This window comes from Pelobates fuscus, chromosome 5, assembly GCF_036172605.1.
Source record: "Pelobates fuscus isolate aPelFus1 chromosome 5, aPelFus1.pri, whole genome shotgun sequence".
NCBI lineage: Eukaryota > Metazoa > Chordata > Amphibia > Anura > Pelobatidae > Pelobates > Pelobates fuscus.
In genome coordinates this window covers 205,455,465-205,482,961 of record NC_086321.1, presented here as the reverse complement: position 1 = coordinate 205,482,961, position 27,497 = coordinate 205,455,465, and the positions used below count along the sequence as shown (strand labels likewise).

Here is a 27,497-nt window from a genome sequence, read left to right as displayed (position 1 = left end):
TTACACCTTGCATTATACTGGTTTCAGACAATATTGCACTACGTTTTCTGTACTTTATTTTAGGTACTTCAGCGATATCCCAAAATCCCTATCTTCTGATACATGTAACTAAATTTGCCTGCACTGTGCAGAACAAATATAAGTTTTTTTTCTCTAGCTTTTTTTCAACAGAGCTCTGTGGATGGTCTGCCCTGGAAGAGCATTGAACCAACATGCTCACTTTGAGAGGGGGCCTGTTTGTCATTGCCCCGCCCCGTTCTTAGTGGGCCACTGTGATAAAAAATATCCAGGCTGAATTTTTCCCCCTGTCCAGCCCTGGTCTTGTGCCTTTCTTAACACACATCTTCAACTGCTCTCTCTCTTCTGGTGTTGTCCCTGGTACCCTTAAACATGCTACTGTAGTACCCATCTTAAAAAAAAAAAATCTCTTGACCCATCCTCCCCTTCTAACTATTGTCCCATATGCCTGCTCCCGGTTTCCTCAAAGCGTCTGGAAAAAAATTGTCTTTACCCATCTGGCTTGTTTCCTCAATTCCAACTCTCTCCTTGACCCTCCTTGCTCTAGTAATCTCTCGCATGGATTATAGTAACTATCTCCTAGTTGGTCTTCCCAGAAGTTGTATTGCCCCACTACAGTCAGTAATAAATGCTGCCACCAGACTGATTTTCCTCTCCTGTCTCTCCTCTCACACCACTCCCCTCTGTCAGTCCTTACATTGGCTTCCAGTATTGTATAGGAGTTAATTCAGGGTACTAACCCATACCTAAATATAGCACTGAACAATTCTAGCCCCTCCTATATCTCTTCACTAATCCGTAGGTATGCCCTTTCTCGGTTTCTCCGCTATGCTCACACCCGTACATCCAACTCACGCTTGCAGGACTTCTCGCGGGCAGCTCCTTTCATTTGGAATAGCCTGCCTACCACCACCAGACTGTCCACTAGTCTTCAATCATTTAAAAAGTGCCTCAAAGTCCATCTCTTTAGGAATACTTACGGCCTCCCAGAGTAACCTTTACCTGTCCCTTACTCTCTCCTAAAGGGCTTCACTCTATTCTCTCCTGTAGCTCTGCTTCTCTCACACCTTGTTTGATTGCTATCTCCTGTCCTATTGTGTTTTATACCCCACCTCCCATAGACTTTAAGCTGGTTTGAGCAGGATCCTCTTCAACCTATTGTTCCTGTAAGTTTTTGTAATTGTTGCATTTATTCTCTAATCTCCCCCTCTAATAATATTGTAAAGCGCTAAGGAATTTGTTGGCGCTATATGAATACCAATAATAATCATAATAATAATAATAATTTGCATTGATACCTCCCATATACCTCATGAATGCAGGTTTCAAACAGTTTGGGGTTTTGCCATTGCACTACCAAAATAAAAATGTACCAAAAAGGAAAAGAAAAGATCCACGGCACCCAGACCACTTAATTATTGAAACGTAAGTTTTTCAAGCAAGTTTTATGAATGTTTTGAGTCACTAACTGGCTCTTAGTATCAGCGCTGCTGCCCAATTCTACAAGAGCCTTCTTGAGAAAACGTAAGAACAGTGAGTTAGGGTGATTCGGCGATGGGACACAGACTTTTGGATTAAACCGCTCGAGCAGTCACCAACTTCTTTTTATTAGGGTAGTTTTCATATTTTTCTTCAATTAAGTAAACCACAGCAATCATAAATAATATTAATGTGTGATAATGTACACAGTTAATGGGAGCCGTCTACATTTCCTAGCAGTTTGTTTTCTTGGTCCATGTTAAAATGTATTCCCAGTGATAGTCTCTTGACTATGGATCCCATGTATTTTTAAGCCATGGGATAGCTAAATTCTTATTTAGAAGATACAGTATCACAGACAAAACAGTCTGGAGCTCTATATGGTCTCCTTCCTGACATTCTATAATTGGTATAGCGTGTTTGATCTCAGAAAAAAAAAGGAAATGCATTTCAGTACTATTACAACACAGCCTTGGATTCAAATGTTTCTATATTTTTTTTCAATGAAGCATTGTTACTGTTATCATTTCAGATAAATGATTAGAGGCAACAGAATCCATGTAGTCATTTCAAGAGGTTCTTTTAGGATTAGTTTTTTTAATGTATATTGGATGTTCAGCTAATACTTTGTAACATGACATTAGAAGACTTGTACCCAACATACAATGAAAAATGTTCTCCCCTTTATAAGGAAGTCAGTGATACAACAGGTTTGCAAGTATCTGGCATTTAAGTGATAATAATTTGATGACAAAGTTAATTAACAGTACATGAAAATAAAGACGTACATGTTGGAACAAGATGATGGTGCAGAGTGTAATTTGTTGCTCTGTTTTTTTTGATCCAGCCCACACATCATCTATCTGTCTCACAGCATACTAACTGGAAGAAACGATCTATGTATGACACGTGTTTGCCATGAAATTGCACATGCTTGGTTTGGTTTGGCAATTGGTGCACGTGATTGGACAGAAGAATGGATAAGTGAAGGATTTGCTACACATTTGGAGGATGTACTTTTAACAAATGTTAAAAAGGTAATGTTTTGCACATATATATGTTAGGCATTGCAGTTATGCATATGGGTCCCCATACCATTAAGTGCCTCATCTAGAGGGCTACACAATTCGCTATTACTGATCCTGTTGAGCTACCTAGACTTTGATCCTCCCTGCAATGTACCATTCCAGACTCATTTATTTTACACATCTCTTGATCCTCCATGTAACCAGTAATTATATGACCTTCCATACATCAAGTCGAGTCCACGATCTTGTTAACTTTGCCCAATGTCATCTGTTGTTCTGACCACTCACCCTTTTTTAGCTAAAGCTAAGGAGAAAAATTCTCAACCAATTTTTCTCCTCCATTCCCTCTTTATCATTGAGGTTACACCATTACTCTTAACATACATGGCTAGGTGTGAACAGCATCTAGAATGTGTTCTTTCAGAAACAATGGGACACAGCACAATACCATGCAACTATACTCTTGTTTTATTCTTGTATTTCGGTTATTGCAGTATTAGTATTATAAAACAACTAATGCAAAATTAAGGAAGGTAGTAGAGCATCGTGTGACAATGTGCTAGTTTAGCCTCCCGGGAGACTGTTTGTTTGTAGCTCACCAGTCCTGTTACTTCCTGATTGTTTAGCACAGTGGAGCTAAACACGTGGGTGAGGTAATTCCTCATAGAACCTGCTTTGCTGTTTTAGATACACCAACAATGAGTAAACTCATAATTAAATGCATGTATGTTTTCATAGGGTATATATTTACTAAGTAAATATTTTGCTTTGTTTTTTGGGCAGTGGTGTTTCCCTTTTAAAAACATTTACTCATACGGACAGTGCTTATGGGGTTGTACTTGTTCCCTCAACCCCTCTGTCTCTTTGCTGATCACATGGTAACAATTTTAAATAAAAATGTGGTTAAAAAGTGTAATTATTTTAAATCAGTCTCATATGTATTCAGTCTAACAATATAAAAGATGGAAAATATATTGGTTGCTAGAGAATCCTGTGTAGGGGAAGGGAAGCATACTGGGGTGAAGCAAGTGTTGACTGCTATTTATTTTTATCTACAAGCCAAGCATTATCTGAAATCACCATCACACTACAATTCTAAATTAAAGGAACACTTTAGCGTTAGGAATACAAAGCTGTTTTCCTGAAACTGGAGTAAAAGAGTTAAACACCAAAACATCACTCCTACTCATTGCCATTCTACACTCCTTCACATTTTGTGTATCACTCTTTACCCCAACTACATTAATGCACCACACTAATCTCCCTAATTTCTCCCTAGCCTGCTATGTAAACTGTTAATCCTGCATGACTGTCCTGATCACCCTAGACCTGCATTTCCCAATTGCTGGGTTCCGCGGAAAGGTTTTAAAAATAAAATGGCCACGGGCGTTGAGGGAGCAGTGAGCAGTGATCTCCCTGCTCAGCTCCTTCGCGCGCACAGCAGTGATGCTGGAGCCGGAAAATGACGTCACTCTCGCTCCGGCATCACTAAGAGGCACACGAGGGAGCTGAACAGGAAGGTCACTGCTCCCTCGCCGCCTGTTTGCCAGCCGCCCGCTCGCCAGCAGCCCCACTGGACCACAGGGACTCCATGCCAGCACTCCTAAAGGTAGGGGGGCTGGGTGGAGTGAAATGTAAAATAATGTATGTGTGTCTGTTAGGGAGTTTGTATGTGTTTGTGTGTCTGTCAAAGAGTATGTGTGTTTTTCAGTGAGAGTGTATGTGTGTCTGTCAAAGAGTATGTGTGCCAGTGTGTCAGTGTGTGTATCTGTGTGTCAAGGTTTTTGTATGTGTCACTGTGTGTATCTAAGTATGTGTGTGTGTGCCAGTGTGTATCAGTGTGTTTGTATGTGCCTGTGTGTGTGTATATTGCAGTGTGTGTGTATCTGAGTGTGTCAGTGTGTGTATTTGCCAGTGTGTATCTGAGTGTGTAAGTGTGTGTATATGTCACTGTGTGTATCTGAGTGTGTTTATTTGTGACTCAAGATGTGTGTGTCAGTGTGTATCTGAGTATGTGTATCTGCGTGTCAAGGTGTGTGTCTGTGTGTCAGTGTGTATCTGTGGGCCACTATAATACATATACACACAAACACATACACACAAACACACACACCTTGATACACAGACACATACAAACACAGACACACACTTTGACACACAGATACACACACCTTGACTCACAGATACACAGATACATATATACACAGAGATACATGTTGTGTCAAGATGTGTGTATCTATGTGCCAGTGTTTGTGTGCGTATCAGTGTGTCAGATATACACATACACACTGACACATACAAAAAAACGGCACAATTTTTTTTTTCCAGGGCATGGGGGAGGGGGAGGGGGAGGGTTCAAGATATTGATACACTATGTCAAAGGGTTCCACAGGAAAAAATAATTGGGAACCCCTGCCCTAGACTAATGCATACCTGTCCTAATCCACCCTAAATTGCACCCTAACCTCCCTAAATCCCCCTAAATCCCCCCAGTCTACAACATAACCTCCTTAATTCCCCTTAATTCACCTCACAAAATCACCCTACAGTCTTCTGTAGTGGTTACGGTGTCAGGAGTATCCTAGCACCATCCCAGAGTAAGCAGTCAGACTGTCTAAGAATCTCAGAGACAAGAAGCATGACTGTCCCCCTCTGTATGCTACTACACACATTATAAATGAAGCATAACACACTGCATTGCATTGTTAGTATGTGCAGCAATACACGTTAGTTGAGTTGCCGCAGGGATCAGCTTTGGCTTCTTCATATTGTAATTTGGGGGTAAGCGTATCTGCTGAAGATCCATCTGAATGTTCCTCTAGTGTGGAGGTTGGTCATACAGCAAAGTAGTTCTTTCATAATGGAAAATATTTGAAAAAAAAATAAAAATTTAGACTTTCGCATAATTATTATTCGCTCTGTCAAAGCTGGATGGCAGTGATTGGTTGAGAGTAGTGAGCTTAACCGACTTTATCGCTCTCAATCTCTTATTGCCATCCAGGTTGGGGAAACTGATGTTTTTAATGTGAATGTGTAAATTCCTCATTATAAAAACAGCTTAGGAGGGAGCAGTCTATGAGAACTGGTAAGTAACTCCAGTTTTAACCCCTTAAGGACCAAACTTCTGGAATAAAAGGGAATCATGACATGTCACACATGTCATGTGTCCTTAAGGGGTTAATCAAAGTGCTCCTAATCAGTTTCACAACAGACTGGCGAATGATGCCCAGAGACTTCTGGCAACACATTCCCAGCAAAGACCAGTGGGTTAGCTGCTTAGAGTGCCATTTAAACATTAAAATGTCATGGTTCATTAGAGTTAATTTAACAAATATTTAGTAGATTTACACTAATATTATGTGTTTCACTCTTTTTAGAATTAATCATCATTAAGCTTTCATTTCTACTCAACTATGTCAAAGAGATACCAGGGTTCCCTGAATCATAACACCAAAAATTGGTGGCCCCAAACTCTGTATGTTTGCAACCAAATATAATTTCACAAATCGTTTTTGTAAGCTTGTTTCTTTGATCTACGGTTAATAGAAGACCATATTTTTCATGTGTGTATTCAATTTCACTGTTTTTGTAAAAAAGAGACAGTCATCTACACAAGTATTTCCCTCCAACCTTACTCTGAGAAGCAAAGTAGATATTGGACAAAACAAACATAGTTAATGACTTTAGAAACAAAGTGAGTTATTCACTAAACAGGAAAGTGGTAAACTGGTAAAAAGAGAATTGCTAGTCATTGGTCAACATAGTTGACATGTAACATTAGTGTTATAGATACAGTCTTTTCCCACATTTGGCTATTATGGCATAACATTTTCAATTCCAATTAATTCTTCACAATTTCTATTTTAGTGAGTAACCCAGATAATGTTAATAAATGTTTTTAACAGCTGGCCAAATAAAACGATCATCAGCAGTGATATTTTGATTACAGCACTAATGCGCATGTACTAACCACCCCAAAGTAGGGGAATTATTATTTTGCCTTACATGTTCTTTTTTATCTTTATCTTTACCATTTCCCATTAAATAGTTGTTGGCAGAAGAAGCAAAGGAACTGCATGAATTGAAAGCTTTGCTTCGATTGAGGCGTCTGACTGATGAAGTGAAGAATTCTCAGGAAGATTTGCAAATACTAAGGTATGAAGTCACACTTGGTCATATTATTATTTCTTTCATGCTATAGATATGGAAACGTTTGCCTAAATATAAACATTATAAACATACTTCTTAGGGATGCAAATACACCTCATTCGTGATATGCTTTGTTTATTTTGTAATGTTGCTTTTGTCCTAATGTTTTCTACGTTCCACCAACAAGCAAGACACAATGTTCTTGTATTTCAAATGATTGTGATTCTCAACCATTGTTGTAGTATTCGTGCTTTGTTGAAAACTGTTTTGTTGTGATGTTATTTTCTCCTTCTTGTGATGTGAAGCATATTATGTTCTCTAAGTGGGAGATAGAGGGTGCACGAGCATCTTGTTGCATATATTAAGCCATCTCTATGTATCTCTATCTGCTGCTTCTCTTATTGTCACTGTACAATGTATGTTTCCTTTAGTATCAATTAAAGATGAATTACTCATTGATAATGCTGATCCAGCACTCAAAGTGCTCAGTAGTAGTACACATTCCAAACACTAGAAGAGACATCAGTGAATCAAATGTCAGCATGTAACAGTATTAAATAGTTCACCAAGGAGCATTGTTTTAAATAATGGATCAAAACAATTGGGCTCCCTCTTGCAGATTTCTGTTTTATCATATGTTAATGTGGTAGCTGTGTACCTAATGTTTCAAATAATTGTATGCAAGTTTTAAGAAAATGTGTCTGGTAAAATGATAAACAGAGCAAGTGTGGTGTGTTGATAAGATCACTATTGCTTTGCAAAGCATCTTGATTTGCTAGTAAGTATAGAAGAATTAATGGCTAGGGATGTGCATGGGCAACAAATTTGGTTTGGTTCGGCACTTCCGAAATTCGGACTTCGGCAATTCAGGACTTCGGCAATTCGGCACTTCAGCAATTCGAGACTTAGGTTCGGTCTGGCACCTCTGAAATTCGTGACTTCGGCACTTTGGGACTTCGGCAATTTGGGATTTAGGCACTTCAGGACTACAGAAATTCCCTAACCCTACCTCTACCCCTTAACCCACCACAAACCCTACCACTACCCCTAACCCTACCCCTAACCACCACAACCACTTACACATCTAGGGATAGGGTTAGGGTTAGATTCCTGTCATCATTCACGCAATATCTCCCCCTCCCCCCCTCTCTTGTTTTTCCACTTTTCAGAAATCCAAAGCACTTCGGCACTCCTGAAATTCGGCACTTCAGCAACTCAGTTTAGTTCGGCACTTCCGAAATTCGGGACTTCGGAAATTCTGCACTTCGGCAATTCGGTTTGGTTCGGCACTTTAGAAATTTGGCACTTTGGCAATTCAGCAATTCGAATTGCCGAAATTCGTCCGAATTTACATTTGGAACAAAACAAATTGCTCATGTCTATTAATGGCTGAATAGGATGAAAGGGATTCTTTTTGCTCTTCCACTCATTAGTTATATGTTTATTATTTTGTATTGATTTGGTAAAATGCAGTTTCAGACAAATGTGCCATTTTACTTCCTACATAAGCTAAAGAGTGTCTAGTAGAAATATGTACATATATCTGCTTTTTTGGTTTACCTGCTCAGCTATATCTATAGGATTCTCTTCCTAAAGCTAGCATTGTTATATGTGAGATATTATTAGCGTAGAACATGTTGTTGACGTTAACACTATTTGTGTGTTCTATTTCTTGTATAATGGCAAGTTAAATATCTTAGTGTATCTAAAAGGTGAAGCAAATGAAACCATAATGACCATTTATTTACAAAGAAGAAAGATTGCCTAGAACCTTATTCAGCAATAGAGTGTAAACAAATGTGCTTACTTTGTTTATTTTTTCTGCTCATTTTTATATTATCTCTAACTAGCTGCCTAGCTTTTTTTCTCTTTGTCACTGTTCATTATGGTCGTTATAACTTTTTTTTTTTTATTTCATCTTTTAACTTTATCTTAGAATCCCCATCATTCTTTCTACTTTATCCTTCTTCATCGTTCACTTGTTTTTTTTGTTTTATCTGTGTGCACATTTTCTTTTCATGTTTATTAGTATTTCAAGCTAGGAGTCCACAGTAATTATTTTAAATCTCTCCTGTATACACATGTTCATAATCTCCTCAGCAAAGCAAAAAAAAAGAATAGCTTGTAACATGTTCTTTATAAAAGATTTTAACTTAACTGCCAAGGAGTTCATTACGCAAACCAATAAAAAGGCAAATATCTAACCTCTGTTCTTTATTCAGATTCCTACATTGGTTATAAAACAACTCACAAAAAAAGTAAAATCAATACAATTTGCAATCAAATTTGCAACCAGTCAGTAAGAGAAGGCCAGATGCATGCACATATACAGTTGTGCTCAAAAGTGTGCTACATTGGCAAAAATTGTGAAAGTTTGGCATTGATTTTGAAAATATGACTGACCATGCAAAAAAATTATTTATTGAAGGATAGTGATCATATGAAGCCATTTATTATCACATAATTCATCACCATTTTAAATCATAATGATAACAGAAATCACCCAAATGGCCCTCATCAAAAGTTGACATACCATTGAATGTTTGGCCTTGTTACAGACACACAAGGTGACACACACAGGTTAAAATGACAATTAAAGGTTACTTTCCTGTGGCTTTTTGAATTGCAATCAGTGTCTGTGTATAAATGCGGGATGCACTGAGCATGCTAGATTCTGAGCCATGGGGAGCATAAAAGAACTGTCAAAAGAGTTGTGTAACAAGGTAATGGAACTTTATAAGGTAGAAAAGGACATACAAAGATATCCAAAGCCATGGAAATGCCAGTCAGTATTGTTCAATCACTTATTAAGAAGTGGAAAATTTGGGGATCTCTGGGTACCAAGCCAAGTTCAGGTAGACTAAGAAAGATTTCAGCCACAACTGCCGAAGAATTGTTCGGGATGCAACGAAAAACCTACAGGTAACCTCAGGAGAAATACAGACTGCTCTGGGAAAAGATGGTGTGGTTGCACAATACGACGTTACTTGAACAAAAATGAGCTGCACCGTTGAGTTGCCAGAAAGAAGCCTTTACTGTGCCAATGCCACAAAAAAAGCCAGATTACAATATGTCTGACAACACCTTGACACGCCTCACAGCTTCTGGCACACTGTAAATTGGAGTGACTAGACTAAAATAGAGAGTTATGGTCACAACCATAAGCACAATGTTTGGAGAGGGGTCAACAAGGCCTATAGTGAAAAGAATACCATCCCTACTGTGAAGCATGGTGGTGGCTCACTGATGTTTTTCAGGGTGTGAGCTCTAAAGGCACAGGGAATCTTGTGAATATTGATGGCAAGATGAATGCAGCATGTTATCAGGAAATACTGGCAGACAATTTGCATTCTTCTGCATGAAGGCTGCACATGGAACGCTCTTGGACTTTCCAGCATGACAATGACCCTAAACACAAGGCCAAGCTAACCATCCAGTGGTTACAGCAGAAAGAAAGTGAAGGTTCTGGAGTGACCATCACAGTCTCCTGACCTTAATATGATTGAGCCACTCTGGGGAGATCTCAAAAGTGCAGTTCATGCAAGACGATTAAAGACTTTGCATGACCTGGAGGCATTTTGCCAAGACTAATGGGCAGCTATACCCCCTGAAAGAATTAGGGGCCTCGTAGACAACTAATACAAAAGACTGCACACTGTCATTGATGCTAAAGGGGCAATACACAGTATTAAGAACTAAGGGTATGCAGACTTTAGAACAGGGGTCATTTCATTTTTTTTCTGTGTTGCCATGTTTTGCTTTATGATTGTGCCATTCTGTTATAACCTACAGTTAAATATGAATCCCATAAGAAATAAAAGAAATGTGTTTTGTCTGCTCACTCATGTTTTCTTTACAAATGGTACATAAATTACCAATTCTCCAAGGGTATGCAAACTTTTGATCACAACTGTATGTTCTAAGGCCAGGTAATAAATGTCCAACTATTTCTAACACCTTTGTTGAACCGTTTAAAAATCTTAAAACAACATATATACATAATATTTGTAATTCTTTACTAAATAATGTTACGTTCTAAAGAAACCCATTTCAAGTACATAACTCTTTAATGCCATCAGGTCTTAAAGGAATACAATAGCATTATAAACACAAACATGATTCCCAATGCTATAGTGCCATAGCCCATAATTAGAGTATCCCCATGGTATAAAAATAATAATAATAAAAAAGTTTCACTTACCTCCAGCGCCAACACTTGGTCGTCCTTGCTGCCAGCCTCTCCTCTCATAATGCCATCCAGCAAGTATCGCTTAAAAGCCTTTGGTCCAACCAATGCTCCTCATAGAGGATCATCAGGTACTGATGCACTTGAATTGCGAGTGCTGCGGGCACATACAAATGCTTCTCATAAAAAAGCATTGGTTTCAGTGCTTTCCTATGAGCTTGGCCACATGGCCAAGTTTCCCTCGGTTGTTCTATAGGTAACTCTGCTAGTGGCTGCCAGGAAGACAACTAGTAGAGTTTTTTTTTGACCCTGCAATGCAAACATTGCTGTTTTTACAGAAATGCAATGCTTTAAATTACAGGGTTAAAACTACAGGGCCACTGCACCCAGAACACTTCATGAGATCTGTGGCATTGTACATTTAGCCACCCTTTAAATGTTTCCTTACTTTGAATTGAGAGCATTTAGGCTAAATGCAAGGCTGGATTCACTTGTTGGGTGTTGGACATTGTAGGCATAAAAAACATAATAAGACAACTGCATTTGTAAATATGTAGGAATATGTATATTTCTGCTTGTTATGTATTGGGTTTGAATCTGCGAGTATCTGTAAATGCATACAGGGTTAAAGATAACAGCCTCTATTTAATATTGTTACATAAATTGTCGCAGGTTTTTCTCATATATCCCTAGAAGTGTTGTTAAAGATTAAGTATTCTTGTCAATTCAAGAGCACATCGAGAAAGTCCGGTTGGGCAGGCTGGAAAAAAAACGCCAGCCCCATAAGTCATTCTGTCATATATTGTCGCATGTAATATGTCTTGCCATCCCAGATAATAATATTACTATACATGCGCAATAGCCTTCCAATGCGTTCCTATAGAAAAGCATTGGATTGGCTGGGATCATCAAGATTGATGATCGCAGTCATGGAAGCAGGGCCAGCTGCAGCGAGACCAGCACAGCGTGGGGGGAAAAACCTCTTACCCGTGTGATTGGAGTGGGACCGGTCACCTAAACAAACACTCACTCGCTCACTGACACACACAAACACACACACTTGCTCACTGACACATACAAACACACATTTGCTCACTAACACACAAACACTCGCTCACTGACACAAACACACACACACACTCGCTCACCGACACACACAAGCTCTTTCACTAGCAGGCACACACACATGCAAGCTCACTCACTAGCAGACACACACACAGAAGCTAACTCACTAGCAGGCCAACACACTCACAAGCTCTCTCGCTAGCATGCACACACACACACACAAGCTCACTCACTAGCAGACACACACACAAGCTCACTCACTAACAGGCACACACACACAAGCTGTCACATGTTTATCCCCACCTTGGGGTGTCCGTAATGGCAAATGCTTTTCTGGCATTAATGGAGGTGCTACTCAGCAGCCCTGTGCCGGTTTATCTGACTCCTGCGGCATGTTGAAGGATGCCGGCCACTGCGGATCCATTCAGATTTGTAACCCCACGTCCGCCCATGGTATTGACGACGTCGGCGTGCGTGTGACGTCACGCAAAGGACGCGCACACACGTTGTGGGGTCAAAGGCCGGGTACGGCCAATCTGATCTGAAGGAGACTTATTTAAACTCCTTTTTCCTTTTCCTCATTGCCCTGTCGATGTTTCTCAAAGTAGGTTATCCGAGAGTATTTTTCTGAGCGTTTATTTCTGGTTATTAACTTTGGCTTTGTTTGACTTCCCTGTATTCTGGTATCCTTGACTTTTGGCTTTCCCTCATCGTTGTGTCTCATTCTGTGTCGCCGACCTCTGACTGTTCTCTGGTACATTAAGTCCGGCCATGCTAAGGCCAGGTAAGACATTACCTTTAGTCCTAAGTGTGATACAGTTCTGCGTGCTGGATCAACTTGTATCCTGACACAAGCTCACTCACTAGCAGGCGCACACACACACACACACACAATCACTGTCATGGCTGAAGCTTACCTGTCACTGGTAGGTGAAGTTGCTATCCAGCGAGGTCAGCAATGTGCATGGGGGTGGAGCTTCCACTCAGGGGACGGGACTTCCATACAGGGCGGGTCATGCGGACAAAATGGCTGTAACTAGTGAAGGGAGACTGACAGGTCTCCCTCCGGCCGCCAGCAGCCTAATTGTGGCCACACCAGCCCTCAGCTCCTCCCTGTTTACTCCCCTCGGACTGTCACAGGCTGGCACAGTCCAAGGGGAAAATATTTAAATTACATTAGCCAGGATTATAAGGGCTGTCTGCCTGGCCCCAGGTGCCGCAGCCCACCAGGCTCTGTGAGCATGCCTGAGAACATTTGTGACTCTGTGTCCCAAATATATGTTCTTTCTTCCTCTGGCTAGCGTGAGGCAATATGTGTTCATCCTCAGCAGAAGCCCAAAGCATGAACAGTGATTCATGGTGGCAGGCAGAACTATGCACTTTCCATCTTAAGAACAATTCTAAATAGAGGTCCAACAATTAGATGATCAGATGCTGACCAGTAATAATAATGTCCGTGGCAGAAAAAATTCTATTTGCTGCCTATATTGTCTAAAAACCGAGTTAAGAAAATGTAAGATTATTAAAACTGTTAAAGCTGAATTTCCTAAAATGCGGCAATATATATTTTGCAAAAAAAATTGAGAATATAAGAATTCTGAATTCAGGAAAAGCTTAGAAAAACGTAGTAGCTTGCTCTTGGGCTAGTCCCCGCTCAGGTCTCAAAAATATTTTTGTTCACTTTTGCCATTACAAAGAAAACATATCAGACCGATCCCATCCAAAATGGATTTCCAGGACCGAATTGCTGGCAAGTCCTCTGTGCACAAGAGATACAGCAACGCCGGACGATTGTTTTGGGCTTATTTGGCCTTCGTCAGTGAGGTGTACACAGTGAGCATTGGGTCCACGTTTGGATTGGCCATGTAAGCTTAGGGAGATCCCACACAAATGCATTGCAACAAAAACGAAATATGACATCTGAGAATGGGCAAAAGCTTAGAGAGAAACTTAGTTTCTCTAGGGCTCTCCCTAAGCAAAAAAAAAGGAATTTATATGTGGTGCAGAACTGAGCAATAGCATTTTTGAGACCTGAGCAGGAATTAACCAAAGGGCAAGCTACTGAGTTTCTCTAAGCTTTTGTTTGTTCTCAGAGTTCTCAAATTCTCTGTTTTTGTTGATATATAATATTTTCACCGAGTTAAATTTCAACAATCAACTTCACAGGATTGTTCAGCTAGTAGTTCACATTGTGTGATTTTTATTTCCTGTATTACAGGGAGTGCAGAAATATTAGGCAAGTTGTATTTTTGAGGATTAATTTTATTATTGAACAACAACCATGTTCTCAATGAACCCAAAAAACTCATTAATATCAAAGCTGAATATTTTTGGAAGTAGTTTTTAGTTTGTTTTCAGTTACAGCTATTTTAGGGGGATATCTGTGTGTGCAGGTGACTATTACTGTGCATAATTATTAGGCAACTTAACAAAAAAATATATATACCCATTTCAATTATTTATTTTTACCAGTGAAATCAATATAACATCTCAACATTCACAAATATACATTTCTGACATTCAAAAACATAACAAAAACAAATCAGTGACCAATATAGCCACCTTTCTTTGCAAGGACACTCAAAAGCCTGCCATCCATGGATTCTGTCAGTGTTTTGATCTGTTCACCATCAACATTGCGTGCAGCAGCAACCACAGCCTCCCAGACACTGTTCAGAGAGGTGTACTGTTTTCCCTCCTTGTAAATCTCACATTTGATGATGGACCACAGGTTCTCAATGGGGTTCAGATCAGGTGAACAAGGAGGCTATGTCATTGGATTTTCTTCTTTTATACCCTTTCTTGCCAGCCACGCTGTGGAGTATTTGGACGCGTGTGATGGAGCATTGTCCTGCATGAAAATCATGTTTTTCTTGAAGGATGCAGACTTCTTCCTGTACCACTGCTTGAAGAAGGTGTCTTCCAGAAACTGGGAGTTGAGCTTGACTCCATCCTCAACCCGAAAAGGCCCCACAAGCTCATCTTTGATGATACCAGCCCAAACCAGTACTCCACCTCCACCTTGCTGGTGTCTGAGTCGGACTGGAGCTCTCTGCCCTTTACCATTCCATCCATCTGGCCCATCAAGACTCACTCTCATTTCATCAGTCCATAAAACCTTAGAAAAATCAGTCTTGAGATATTTCTTGGCCCAGTCTTGACGTTTCAGCTTGTGTGTCTTGTTCAGTGGTGGTCGTCTTTCAGCCTTTCTTACCTTGGACATGTCTCTGAGTATTGCACACCTTGTGCTTTTGGGCACTCCAGTGATGTTGCAGCTCTGAAATATGGCCAAACTGGTGGCAAGTGGCATCTTGGCAGCTGCACGCTTGACTTTTCTCAGTTCATGGGCAGTTATTTTGCGCCTTGGTTTCTCCACACGCTTCTTGCGACCCTGTTGACTATTTTGAATGAAGCGCTTGATTGTTCGATGATCACGCTTCAGAAGCTTTGCAATTTTAAGAGTGCTGCATCCCTCTGCAAGATATCTCACTATTTTAAACTTTTACTGAGCCTGTCAAGTCCTTCTTTTGACCCATTTTGCCAAAGGAAAGGAGGTTGCCTAATAATTATGCACACCTGATATAGGGTGTTGATGTCATTAGACCACACCCCTTCTCATTACAGAGATGCACATCACCTAATATGCTTAATTGGTAGTAGGCTTTCGAGCCTATACAGCTTGGAGTAAGACAACATGCATAAAGAGGATGATGTGGTCAAAATACTCATTTGCCTAATAATTCTGCACGCAGTGTATATTAAATATTACAATATAAATAGTGTATATTTTGTCAGAATGTTTGGTGTATTCTCAAAATGTTGTTCTTAAGAAAGTGAAATAAAAACAGCTCTAGAGTCTTGTTTCTGGAACCGAGACTTTTATAAAATTCTTAATAGTAGCTTCATTTGAAACCACAGACCGAAGAGAAAATGACTGGGAAACTGGCAGAGCAGAGGAAATTGACGCGGAGTTAAAAGCAAGAACCCATGCAGTCTTCGTAAAATCAGATGCCATCTATATGTAGATTTGCTTTCTGGCAAATCCAGGTGAAAGAAGTGCCGGAGGCTTAGAAATCCTGAACTTGCTGCTTTACCAATGTCCCGGTACCCTGAAAAGGGCCTTAACTTGGGGTTTTGAGGAAGGAATAAGAGTACTCCTCCCAAACATAGAGATTAGTTCTGGAATGCTGCCGATCCCTTTGTTGTGTTCAGTAACCACTACCATACCCTGTCACAGACACACAGGCCAGGAAAATATGCCTGTCGGCCAGTTTTCCTTCTCAGGTTACTGACTGTACCACTCAGAGGATTAGTAAGAAGAAAATACATATTGTTCTGAAAACCACACCCTGCTCTCCGAGACTTTGTATTCTTCCATCTGACAGCCTGATTTAATGGACATCAAAGGCAGGACTGGAGCCCAGGGAAAAGCAACTGTGGCAAACTGAAAGGAGCCGTGCCTCTTGACTCTCCGACATGCTTTTAGAGAGAAACATACAGCACAATGAAGAATTGGACACCCCTGGTATAAATGGCACTGAGCTTGTGTGTAATGTGTGTGTGTGCAGTTAGTTGATAATTATAGACACAATAGAGTAAGCTTTATCACCGGCAGACATATAACTATGACTAACAGCTGCTGATGGCCTTTAGTGTGAAGAATAGGTTTTGTTTTTTTTCTTTTAATGGAAGGGCTAATAATTGTTTTTATATGAAAACACCTCATTGGGACAACCTATATGCTGTTTAACCCTACAGAGCATTTGTAGACAGTACCAGCTTATACCTTTCCCTTACCTTTATACAGAATGCCTACCCCCTCCTCTCAAACTGTTTTGTTTTGTTTATTGCTGTGTCATTATAGCCAGTAATTATTACTAAATGTTATTGGGGGATTTCTTTCAGACAATCCTGGGAGTGGTTGACGACAGGAAGTCTGCCAATAAAAGAATTCTTCAGGGCCCTAGGCTGAAGTCGTTAAGAGACGTGTATATTTTAAGGCTAGTGATTGCCATTCAGCTTAATAGCACTGAGAAAGCACGTGAGGTGTCATGGGGGAGAAAAAAATCTTTTGTAATGTGTGACAGTAGGCTAGCATGTTTAAGGTCGAAATAATTTATTTTGAGTTAGGAAACAAAAACATACATTCTTCTGCTTCAACTGTACTTTGTTTTTCATGAGTTCCTTCCTGTTCATGCCATTAGAAAGTATTGCCTGCATTCTTTCTTCATTGGTTATGTCCTTTAAATAAACAGCATACTTAAAAAATTATGCAAAAAAATTGCGTAACTGCTTCAATGGTAAAAAATTACAATTAGCATTAGGAAAATGTATTCCTAACGCTATAGTGCCCTGGTCACGGTTTATTTTTATCAGGACAAAAATTACTTATCTTTTTTCTCTCACAATGCCGATAACCTTGCTGAAGCTCCACTTTCTTGGCTGAGATCACACAGATCGATGATCTCATTCAATCCAATGCGCTGGGAGGCTAGTGTGCATGCACACCAAAATGCTGTGCTGCGCCAATTATGTTGCTCTGCTATTTTACGGAATGCCTCCAGTGGCTTATTTACAGTCAATAGAGGCAGGTAAAACATGCAAAGAAATCATTGCTGTTCCTGCAGAATGGCATTATTTTCAACTGCAGGGTTTAAACACGGGACACATGACATTGAGATGAAGTGGTCCGGGTGCCTATAGTTATCCACTAATGTGCACTTGTGAGTACCTAGATGCAAAGTGACAACATTCATTTACAATTTCCATAACATTTGACTAGTAGTAAATTTCCCATCTGCGGAGTTACATTTTCCCCATGCTAGTAAACATAGTGCTGGAATTCTTTCCCCTCCAGGCCTTTGTAAAAATGAGTTTTCTTACTATAAAAACTGAACCATTATACCAAAATGGCAGCTCTGTAAAACACAATGCTAAATCCTTACAGATGTAAACAGATGGGGTTAGCCCTTAATTTCATCAAATATATTTTTGTTATGGAAGGGAAAGGGATCATAAAATGGGGCCTTTCTAAAAGTAACAAATAACTATTATCGAAATTATGATTCTTTGTTTTTTTATTATGGCACCAGCGTCCTTTGCAGAGTTAGTTTAGTCTGGAACAGAATACAGGGCCGGACTGGCCCACCGGGATACCGGGAAATTTCCCGGTGGGCCGCGGCACCTGGGGGGCTGGAGGGAGAGAGGGAGCCCTGCTCCCTATATTTTAATAATATTGCGCCCACCGGCCGCATTGTCGGTGCTGCCGGGTGGCCGGTCCGCCGGCACACTCTGAGGATTTATACTTACCTTGCAGCCGGCGGCCCCATCTCCTGTGCTGACAGCTGTACCTGCTGTCAGTATCAGTGAGTGTGCCGGGCGGCCGCCCAAGCGATCCAGCAGCACACTCACTGATACTGACAGCAGCATAGCTGTCAGCACAGGAGGACTGAGGGAGGGGGCGGAGCTAACGACCATGCTCCCTCGCGGTTCCCATAATCCCCAGCTCAGCCACATCATAGAGTAATCACTACTCTATGATGTGTAGATGCTAGGAATTATGGGGACCGCGAGGGAGCATGGTCGTTAGCTCCGCCCCCTCCCTCAGTCCTCCTGTGACAAGTTAAGCAGGCACACGGAAGGGGGGGCAAATAGAGGGGAAGGGTGGGGGGCAAATAGAGGGGAAGATAAATAGAGGGGAAGATAAATAGATGGGAAGATAAATAGAGGGGAAGGGGGGGCAAATAGAGGAGAAGGGGAAGACAAATAGAGGGGAAGGGGAGAGGCAAATAGAGGGGAAGGGGAGAGGCAAATAGAGGGGAAGGGGAGAGGCAAATAGAGGGGAAGGGGAGAGGCAAATAGAGGGGAAGGGGGGAGACAAATAGAGGAGAAGGGGGAGACAAATAGAGGGGAAGGGGGAGACAAATAGAGGGGAAGGGGGGAGACAAATAGAGGGGAAGGGGGGAGACAAATAGAGGAGAAGGGGGGCAAATAGAGGAGAAGGGGGAGACAAATAGAGGGGAAGGGGGAGAGGCAAATAGAGGGGAAGGGGGAGAGGCAAATAGAGGGGAAGGGGGAGAGGCAAATAGAGGGGAAGGGGGAGAGGCAAATAGAGGGGAAGGGGGAGACAAATAGAGGGGAAGGGGAGAGGCAAATAGAGGAGATGGGGTAGGCAAATAGAGGGGAAGGGGGAGACAAATAGAGGAATAATAGAAACACAGGGAGAGGGGGGACACAGAGACTGAGGGGTAATAGAGAAACAGGGGATGGGGGACAAATAGAGGGGTAATAGAGAGACACAGGAGAAGGGGGACACAGAGACAGATGGGGTAATAGAGAGACACAGGGGATGGGGGTACAAAGAGACAGAGGGGTAAGAGAGAGACACAGGGAGGAGATGGGGAAGAGAGACACACAGAAGGTTTGTTGGGGGGACAAAGAGACATACAGTAGGGAAGGGGAACAAAGTGACACAAGATTTGTGGGAGGCAACGCTGGGCTGGGGAAAAAGAGACAGAGAGTAGCTGGGAGAAGAGAGAGAGGCACACAGAGTCTGGAGTTAGAAAGAGACACACAGATGAGATTTGGAAGGGGAGAAAGAGACAAAGTGGCTGGGGCTAAGAACAACACAAAAGGGGCTGGGGGAAAGAGAAATACAGAGGCTAGAGAAGGGTAAAAAGAAACACACATGGACTGGGATGAAGTAAAAGATGCACAAGGGTCGCTGTAAGAGGAAAAAAAAGGAGACAATCGGAGACAAGATACACTAAACGAGGTAAAGGTAATAGAAGTAAATTGATGTGATCCTGACAGTAATACACACATAAATATGCATGTATATTGATGTGTGTATTAGTAACATAATTAAGCCTATAATATTTACACATATAGTAATATACATTTATATATGCATAATACACACATAAATGTCATTAATATGTGTGTGTGTGTGTGTGTGTAATGAGCACGTATTGGCCCTGTCTTGTTGCTAGTTGCATACTCATGCACAATAACGTATTCAAAGTGAAGAGCGCACCTATAGAACTTCAAAATTAACCAGATCCCTTCATTTTTTTAGTTGTGCAATTGCAGACATTCAGCATTTCAGTACCATTACTAAAATGTCCTTAATAGGCCAAAGTAGTTGCACTGAAACATTGATTACATGCAAATGTACGTCTACTTAAAATAAAGGCGCTCTTTTGTTTATTTTGAAGCCCTATATGCGTTCCTTCGTTGGAGTAAGAGTTTTCAATTTCAAGTTATTTTTTCACCCTCTATCAGCACACTATGCTGGCGCGACGCATTATTGGGCTGGTATAGAATTTTTTTCCAGGGCTGATTTTAGTTCCCAGTCCGGCCCTGACAGAATAGGAAACATTACTTGTTCAGAGCATTCAGGCTGCTTCTTCTAATAGCGTTGGATCTGTTTTGCATTCTCAGGACTCAGTCCCCTGTCCTACTGTATTCATTTGGTCTGGCTAAGGAGACTGCTTAAACCTTTCTCCTCTATACAGGGGGCCGAGGTGTCTGTGAGCATGCTGTAGAGCTGCTTTGTTAGTGGCGTGTTAGTGGCGTGTTAGTGTGATTCAACGTCTGAGGTTATCATGCAGATGCATAGTTAAGACCTAGTTTTGGAAGATGTTTGGCGTATTGAACCCGATGACACTGGTAACATGGACACGTCGCAGAGGGAGCATGTCCAGCATTCCCTTCTTGTTTAATGTCCCTATCCGAATAGAAACGGAACTCAGATATTCATGTGCCCTTCTAGTGCCTGACACTAGAGCCATTTGTGTGTCTTCAGATCTACTATGTACCAAACTCAGCTAATGATCTCTACTGCAAACTGTCACGACTACTAGTGTGGTCCAGCACGCAGAAACTATGTAAACATACAGTTGCAAGAAAAAGTATGTGAACCCTTTGGAATGATATGGATTTCTGCACAAATTGGTCAGAAAACGTGATCTGATCATCATCTAAGTCACAACAATAGACAATCACAGTCTGCTTAAACTAGTAACACACAAAGAATGAAATGTTGCCATGTATTTATTGAACACACCATGTAAACATTCACAGTGCAGTATATATGTATCTGAGATCTTAACTATATATAAGGGCACCACACTAGTATCTGTTCAAGTTAAAAATATTATTTTTGTAGTGTATTTGTTGTTGACAGTAACATTTGTCAGCATGAAACGAGAATATTATACATTGCTTTGTCACATTTATAACAGTGGTCATGCTTGCTGGTCTGCACATTTTAATTTTACATGCTTTTGTCTCTCTAGGTTAGGTGGAGTTTTGCTTTGAAGGTTTGTTGTTCTGTCTGGTGCAGGGTGCTCCTAGAAGCCAAGAGTGAGGTTTAGGTATGCTATATGTAGCGTAGTGTGGGAGACCTGTGATGAGCGTAGCTTGAGGTTATATCGTGTGTACTCATTAGTGCTTTACAGTACTTAGGTGCCATGTTATGGCTATGGGTTGTAGGGTGAGACATAGCGGTTCCCAAAGTTGTGGTCTTTAGGTGGTTTCAGTGCCAGGCTTGTCCGACACTCTTTGAGTATCGTGCCTCTGACCTAGGGGGTGTTAGGGTGGATAGGGAGGACTGGGAGGGGGCGAGAGAAAGGAGGGGGGAGGGGAGGGTTTGTCCCACCAAGTGAGGTGTGTTGGTGTGGTAGTGTTTCTATATATGAGCAGTGCCCTGTACTAGTCAATGCTCCCGTTTGTGGTTTTTATGCTGATAGACTTGTGCATCACTAAGTAAAAAATAACATAAACATAGGATTAAGGCTTAACAGGTTAAAACATGAGATGAAGGCATAACAATGGGTATTCTTTGAACTTCCGCGCAGAGTCACGTTCTTTGGGCCAGCTTGGCGATGTGAGTCCTGTGTGGGCTCTGGGTAGTTAAGTCCCTTGCATATTAGGGCCTCTGGGGACGAAAGACTCTATGTTATCTAGATCCCAGGATTTGTCCGGGCTGTCGGGGACATCAGAGGGAGTTCCCGTAGCAGGTAGTGGCAGTCCTATCGCCTCCAGAAATGCTGTAGTGTCATCAGGCGTGCGGAGGGTATGTATAGCTCCATTGCGTTTCGCCACTAGGGTGCCCACTGGACCCCAGCGATATTGCACACCCGAGGACCGAAGGTGGGTGGTTACTGTCCTCAGTGATTTGCGCCACTGAAGGGTTGCTTTGGAGAGGTCTTGGAAAAAGTGTAGCTGTGAGTCCTCGAACTGTATGGGTGTCTTTCCTCGGATTGCCGCCGTGATGTGGGCCTTGTCGTTGGCTGAGGTGCAGCGAATTATGATATCCCGTGGTGCGGTGGTGGTTCCGGAGCTGGGAATGTGGTATATCCCTTCTAGAGTGAGTCTCTTGTTCACTGTGATAGTGGCTAGCAGCCTCCGGGTATAATGAGGCAGCTCCTCCGCTGTTATTCCGCCTGGGACGACCCTAATCTTAATATTGTTGAAGTGTTGTTGATCTTCTAGGTTAGTCACCCGTTGGGAAATGTTGCACTGCTGGGTGTGTAGCTGCTGTACCACGCGGTTAAAGTTTGACACTGCGGTTTGGGTGCTTTGGAGGTCTTCCTCCACGGCCTTGATGCGGTCTGTATTGGCCTGTATTTCTTTTTGACGAAGCACTCGGTCCGCTCATCCGATGCAGGCCAGAGAGGAGCACCTTGAGATCCCCTTTGATCGTCAGGTGTTCCTGTAAGTGTGGAGGTGGTGTGTCCCGTTCAAGACTCCGTGGCGTTTCAGGCTGCGGGGTCTCCTTCGGCAGGGTTTTAGGTGCCGCTAGCCGTTGGAGCATGGCTCCGGTGTCCCTGTCAGGTTTTTGTGATCTGCGCCCCATATGGAGGTTGTGTGGTTGCAGAGTTAGCAGTGTGGGCTCCGGTTCACCTATGTTGTGTGCTGCCAGGAACGCTATCGAGGAGTGTTCCCAGGCCTCGTGTCTGTGGAGCGTGGTTGGCCCCGACTTTGCATTTTGGCCTGGTTTGCCTTGGGGTGAACGTGAAGGGCATCAGTCGACGCAGCCTGCCGTCCTGTTTGCGGTGCCACGATTTGTTTTGAGCTTTGGAGGGTCTGTGTAGTGATTTTCGGGTACAGTTTGCAAGGTAAGCGAGGAGCGATCAGGAATTGCGTCTGTTCAGCTCGAGCATCTGTTTTAAAGCTAAAAAAACAATCAATGAAATTTCTTCCAAGTGGGGAAAATTAATAGACCTCTCAATCGGCATTATTTAAATTCATACATAACATGATATTGAGCATGGGAATACTCTATCTATACATAAGGGCCCATTGTAAATATTAATAAGAATACAAAATTAATTTAAAACTTAACTAAAATAATCCAAAATGGTAAAAATAAAAATAGAAAATAGAAACAAAAATCAAAAAAGTCAAAACATTTTAAAAATAAATAAATATATAAATAAAAAATAAATTTAAAAAATATATATAATCGTCAAAACCCAGGAAATTTGATTACTCACAGCTGGAACAAGCCAACAACGCCCATGGGAATGAGAAGACAAGCCACTCATATGAAAGACTCAGGGGGCAGGGATAATACTGTTCGTTTTGATCAGATTGTATTGCTGCTGTCATTTGAATTTTTAATACCAGGAGGTCCCTGAGGAAGTTCTTAAAGGACGAAACACGTAGGACCAGGTACTATATCATCTTGTGTTTTTATATTCTTTTTAAAAATAAAGCAGAATTGTATTCATCTACCCAGAGTCCAATTTCATCATCTCCGAAAACAGGAGGAGTGGATTTGACCCTCCATCTCCATCAGGGGAGGCACCCTTGGGCGATATATTTTCATCTATCTTGTGAGTGTTACTCAATATAGTACATTTACATTTATTTTACAGTGTTACACTATCATTTGTTTTTTTATGTTGTAGATCTACAGCTGTATCCTCTCTTGTTTGTATGCATATGGCATATTTTAAGGCCTGTGATTCCCATTCACACGAATATATACGATACAATATTTTGAATCATTCATTTATGATGTAAGCAAATTTCAGTTTGTTTACATCTGGTGATTATTATAAAAGACATAATAAAATATCATATGGAGCAAAGTTTATGTTAAAAAGTACAGAGCAATATGGAACCCACATGTCTGTGCTGGAAGTAAAGGCATGTTTGGTGAAGTAGGTCTTTAAAAGTCAGGCTAGTCACCATAACAACTTCAGTTTCCCAAAACAGTTATGTTGCAGAGATACTGTCCTTGCAATATTTTTGCATAATTTGGTTTACCTTAAGAGCTCCGCTCCTCCTAGAAGCTGTCAATAAGACAGCCAACCCAGCCGCTTCTCTAAAATATATATTCCCTAGCATGCACACAGCCCAGTTAAATGTTGGCAGAAATCAATCTATCTTTACCAGCAGCATACAATCCAATGCTCCTCTGTGAGCAAAACTTTGGATTAGTTGATTGCTCCATGCCACACATGTATAACTCGTCTAAATTATCCAGCTACATGGCAGACATGTTAGGAAGAAGATTTCAAAAATTATATACCGTATATACTCGAGTATAAGCCGACCCGAATATAAACCGAGGCCCCTAATTTTACACCGAAAAACTAGGAAAACTTATTGACTCGAGTATAAGACTAGGGTGGGAAATACAGCAGCTACTGGTAAATTTCTAAATAAAATTATATCCCCCCAAAATTATATTAATTGAATATTTATTTACAGTGTGTGTATATAATGAATGCAGTGTGTGTGTGTGTGTGTATGAATGCAGTGTGTGTGTATGAATGCAGTGTGTGTATGAGTGCAGTGTGTGCAATGTAAATTCCATCTTAAAAACATAGCCCGCATCCGCCCCTTTCTTGCACCAGATACTACCAAGGAGCTTGTCCATGCTCTAGTAATTTCCCGCATGGATTATTGTAACCCTCTCCTGATTGGTCTTCCCAAAAGCCGTACTGCACCCCTACAGTCCGTAATGAACGCTGCTGCTAGACTGATTTTCCTCTCTAGTCATTTCTCTCACACCTCACCCCTCTGCCAGTCCTTACATTGGCATCCTGTATGCTATAGGAGTCAATTCAAGGTACTAACTCACACCTATAAAGCACTGAACAACTCTAGCCCCTCTTATATCTCCTCACAGATCCATAGGTATGTCCCTTCTCGGTCTCTCCGCTCTGCCCGTGACCACCTCCTGTCCGTTGTCCGCACCTGTACGGCCAACTCGCGCTTGCAGGACTTCACGCGGGCGGCTCCCTTCCTATGGAATAGCCTGCCTACCGCCATCAGACTCTCTTGTCTTGCATCTTTTAAGAAGTGCCTTAAAACCCATCTCTTTAGGAAAGCTTATGGTCTCCAAGACTAACCCTTACCTCACATACCTGTCTCTTGCTTATGTCTCCAAGACTAACCCTTACCTCACATACCTGTCCACCTTATTTGATTGCAAATTCCTGTCCTAATGTGTATTACACCCCACCTCCTATAGAATGTAAGCTCGATTGAGCAGGGTCCTCCTCTTCAACCTATTGTTCCTGTAAGTTTATTTGTAATTGTCCTATTTATAGTTAAATCCCCTCTCATAATATTGTAAAGCGCTACGGAATCTGTTGGCGCTATATAAATGGCAATAATAAATAATAATAATAAATAAATATATGAGTGCAGTGTGTGTGTATGAGTGCAATGTGTGTATGAATGCAGTATGAGTGCAGTGTGTGTGTATGAATGCAGTGTGTGTGTGTGTGTGTGTGTGGTGCAGAGCCTTGGTGGGGGGTGGGCATTTTTATTATTATTTTTTTTTTATTAATTTTTTTTTGTTATATTATTATTATTTTTTTTATTATTATTATTTTTTTCCGTCCCCCATCCCTGCTTGATACATGGCCGGGAGGGGGGCTCTCACTCCCTGGTGGTCCAGTGGCATTGGCAGTTCAGTGGAGGGGTCTGGCAGGAAGCTGTAACTTACCTCTCCTGCAGCTCCTGTCAGCTCCCTTCTCCTCCGCGCCGGTCCGGTCAGCTCCCTCTGCAAGTCCCAGTGTAAGTCTCTCGCTCTCACGAGACTTACACTGGGAGCTGACAGGGGAGCTGACCGGACCGGCGCGGAGGAGAAGGGAGCTGACAGGAGCTGCAGGAGAGGTAAGCGCTCTCTGCCAGCCCCCAGTCTAAGTCGAGTTGGGGTTTTTCAGCACAGAAAATATGCTGAAAAACTCGACTTATACTCGAGTATATACGGTATATATATATATATATATATATATATATATATATATATATATATATATATATATATATAAAATAAATACATTTTTAAAAGGCATACTGCAATACTATGGTATTTTGGCTATATATATATATATATATATATATATATATATATGTATTTATAAATATGTATTTATATATTCTAGGAAGTAAATATTACATCAAGATACCATATATACTCGAGTATAAGTCGACCCGAATATAAGTCGAGACCCCTAATTTTACCCCAAAAAACTGGGAAAACCTATTGACTTGAGTATAAGACTAGGGTGGGAAATGCAGCAGCTACTGGTAAATTTCTAAATAAAATTATATCCCCCAAAAATTATATTAATTGAATATTTATTTACAGTGTGTGTATATAATGAATGCAGTTTGTGTGTGTGTGTATGAATGCAGTGTGTGTGTGTATAAATGCAGTGTGTGTGTATGAGTGCAGTGTGTGTGTATGAGTGCAGTGTGTGTGTATGAATGCAGTGTGTGTGTGTGTGTATGAGTGCAGTGTGTGTGTGTGTATGAGTGCAGTGTGTGTGTGTGTATGAGTGCAGTGTGTGTGTATGAATGCAGTGTGTTTGTGTATGTGATGCAGAGTGTGTTTGTGTATGTGATGCAGAGCCTTGATGGGGGGTGGGCATTTGTATTATTATTTTTTAATATTATTATTTTTTTGTTTTATTAGTATTTTTTTTATTATTAATATTTTATTTTATTATTTACATTTTTATTTATTTATTTTCATCCTCCCTCCCTGCTTGATACATGGCAGGGAGGGGGGCTCTCATCCCTGGTGGTCCAGTGGATGGGCTGTGTAGGAGGGGAGCTGGCAGGAAGTGTTTACTTACCTTTCCTGCAGCTCCTGTCAGCGTCCTTCTCCTCCGTGCCGGTCCAGTCAGCTTCCTGAATAGTAGAATGAGGAAAGAAAAGATGTTCAATTGGGAGATTGGGTACCAGCCGTTGCCACTGGAATGGATTAGCAAATCAGAAATGTAATGTTTCAGCAACCTAATGTATAGCATCTATTTACAATATAAAATCAGTACAGTGCCAATATTTAACCCCTTAAGGACACATGACATGTGTGACATGTCATGATTCCCTTTTATTCTAGAAGTTTGGTCCTTAAGGAGTTAAAAGTATCTGTTTGGCACACTTTTAATTGATCTTCTGTGAAAAAGTGGCTGTGCCGGTGAAACATTTGAGGAAACAATCTGTTTAATAAAGTGCTCGCTGACATGTAAACTTGCATAGCTGCAAAGGCTCCTTTTCTCTTTTCATTTGCCTGTACCCACGAATATGCTAAAGAG

General features: G+C 41.2%; 1 protein-coding gene across 1 annotated transcript in view; it reads left to right on the top strand.

Moving 5' to 3' along the window:
* The window catches only part of AOPEP (aminopeptidase O (putative)), a 579,895-nt gene that overhangs the window by 244,344 nt on the left and 308,054 nt on the right, over window positions 1-27,497 (top strand). The window contains exons 6-7 of the mRNA XM_063454969.1: window positions 2,345-2,534; window positions 6,574-6,680. Of these exons, the coding sequence (XP_063311039.1) occupies window positions 2,345-2,534; window positions 6,574-6,680 (297 nt within the window). The remainder of the gene's footprint in view (window positions 1-2,344; window positions 2,535-6,573; window positions 6,681-27,497) is intronic.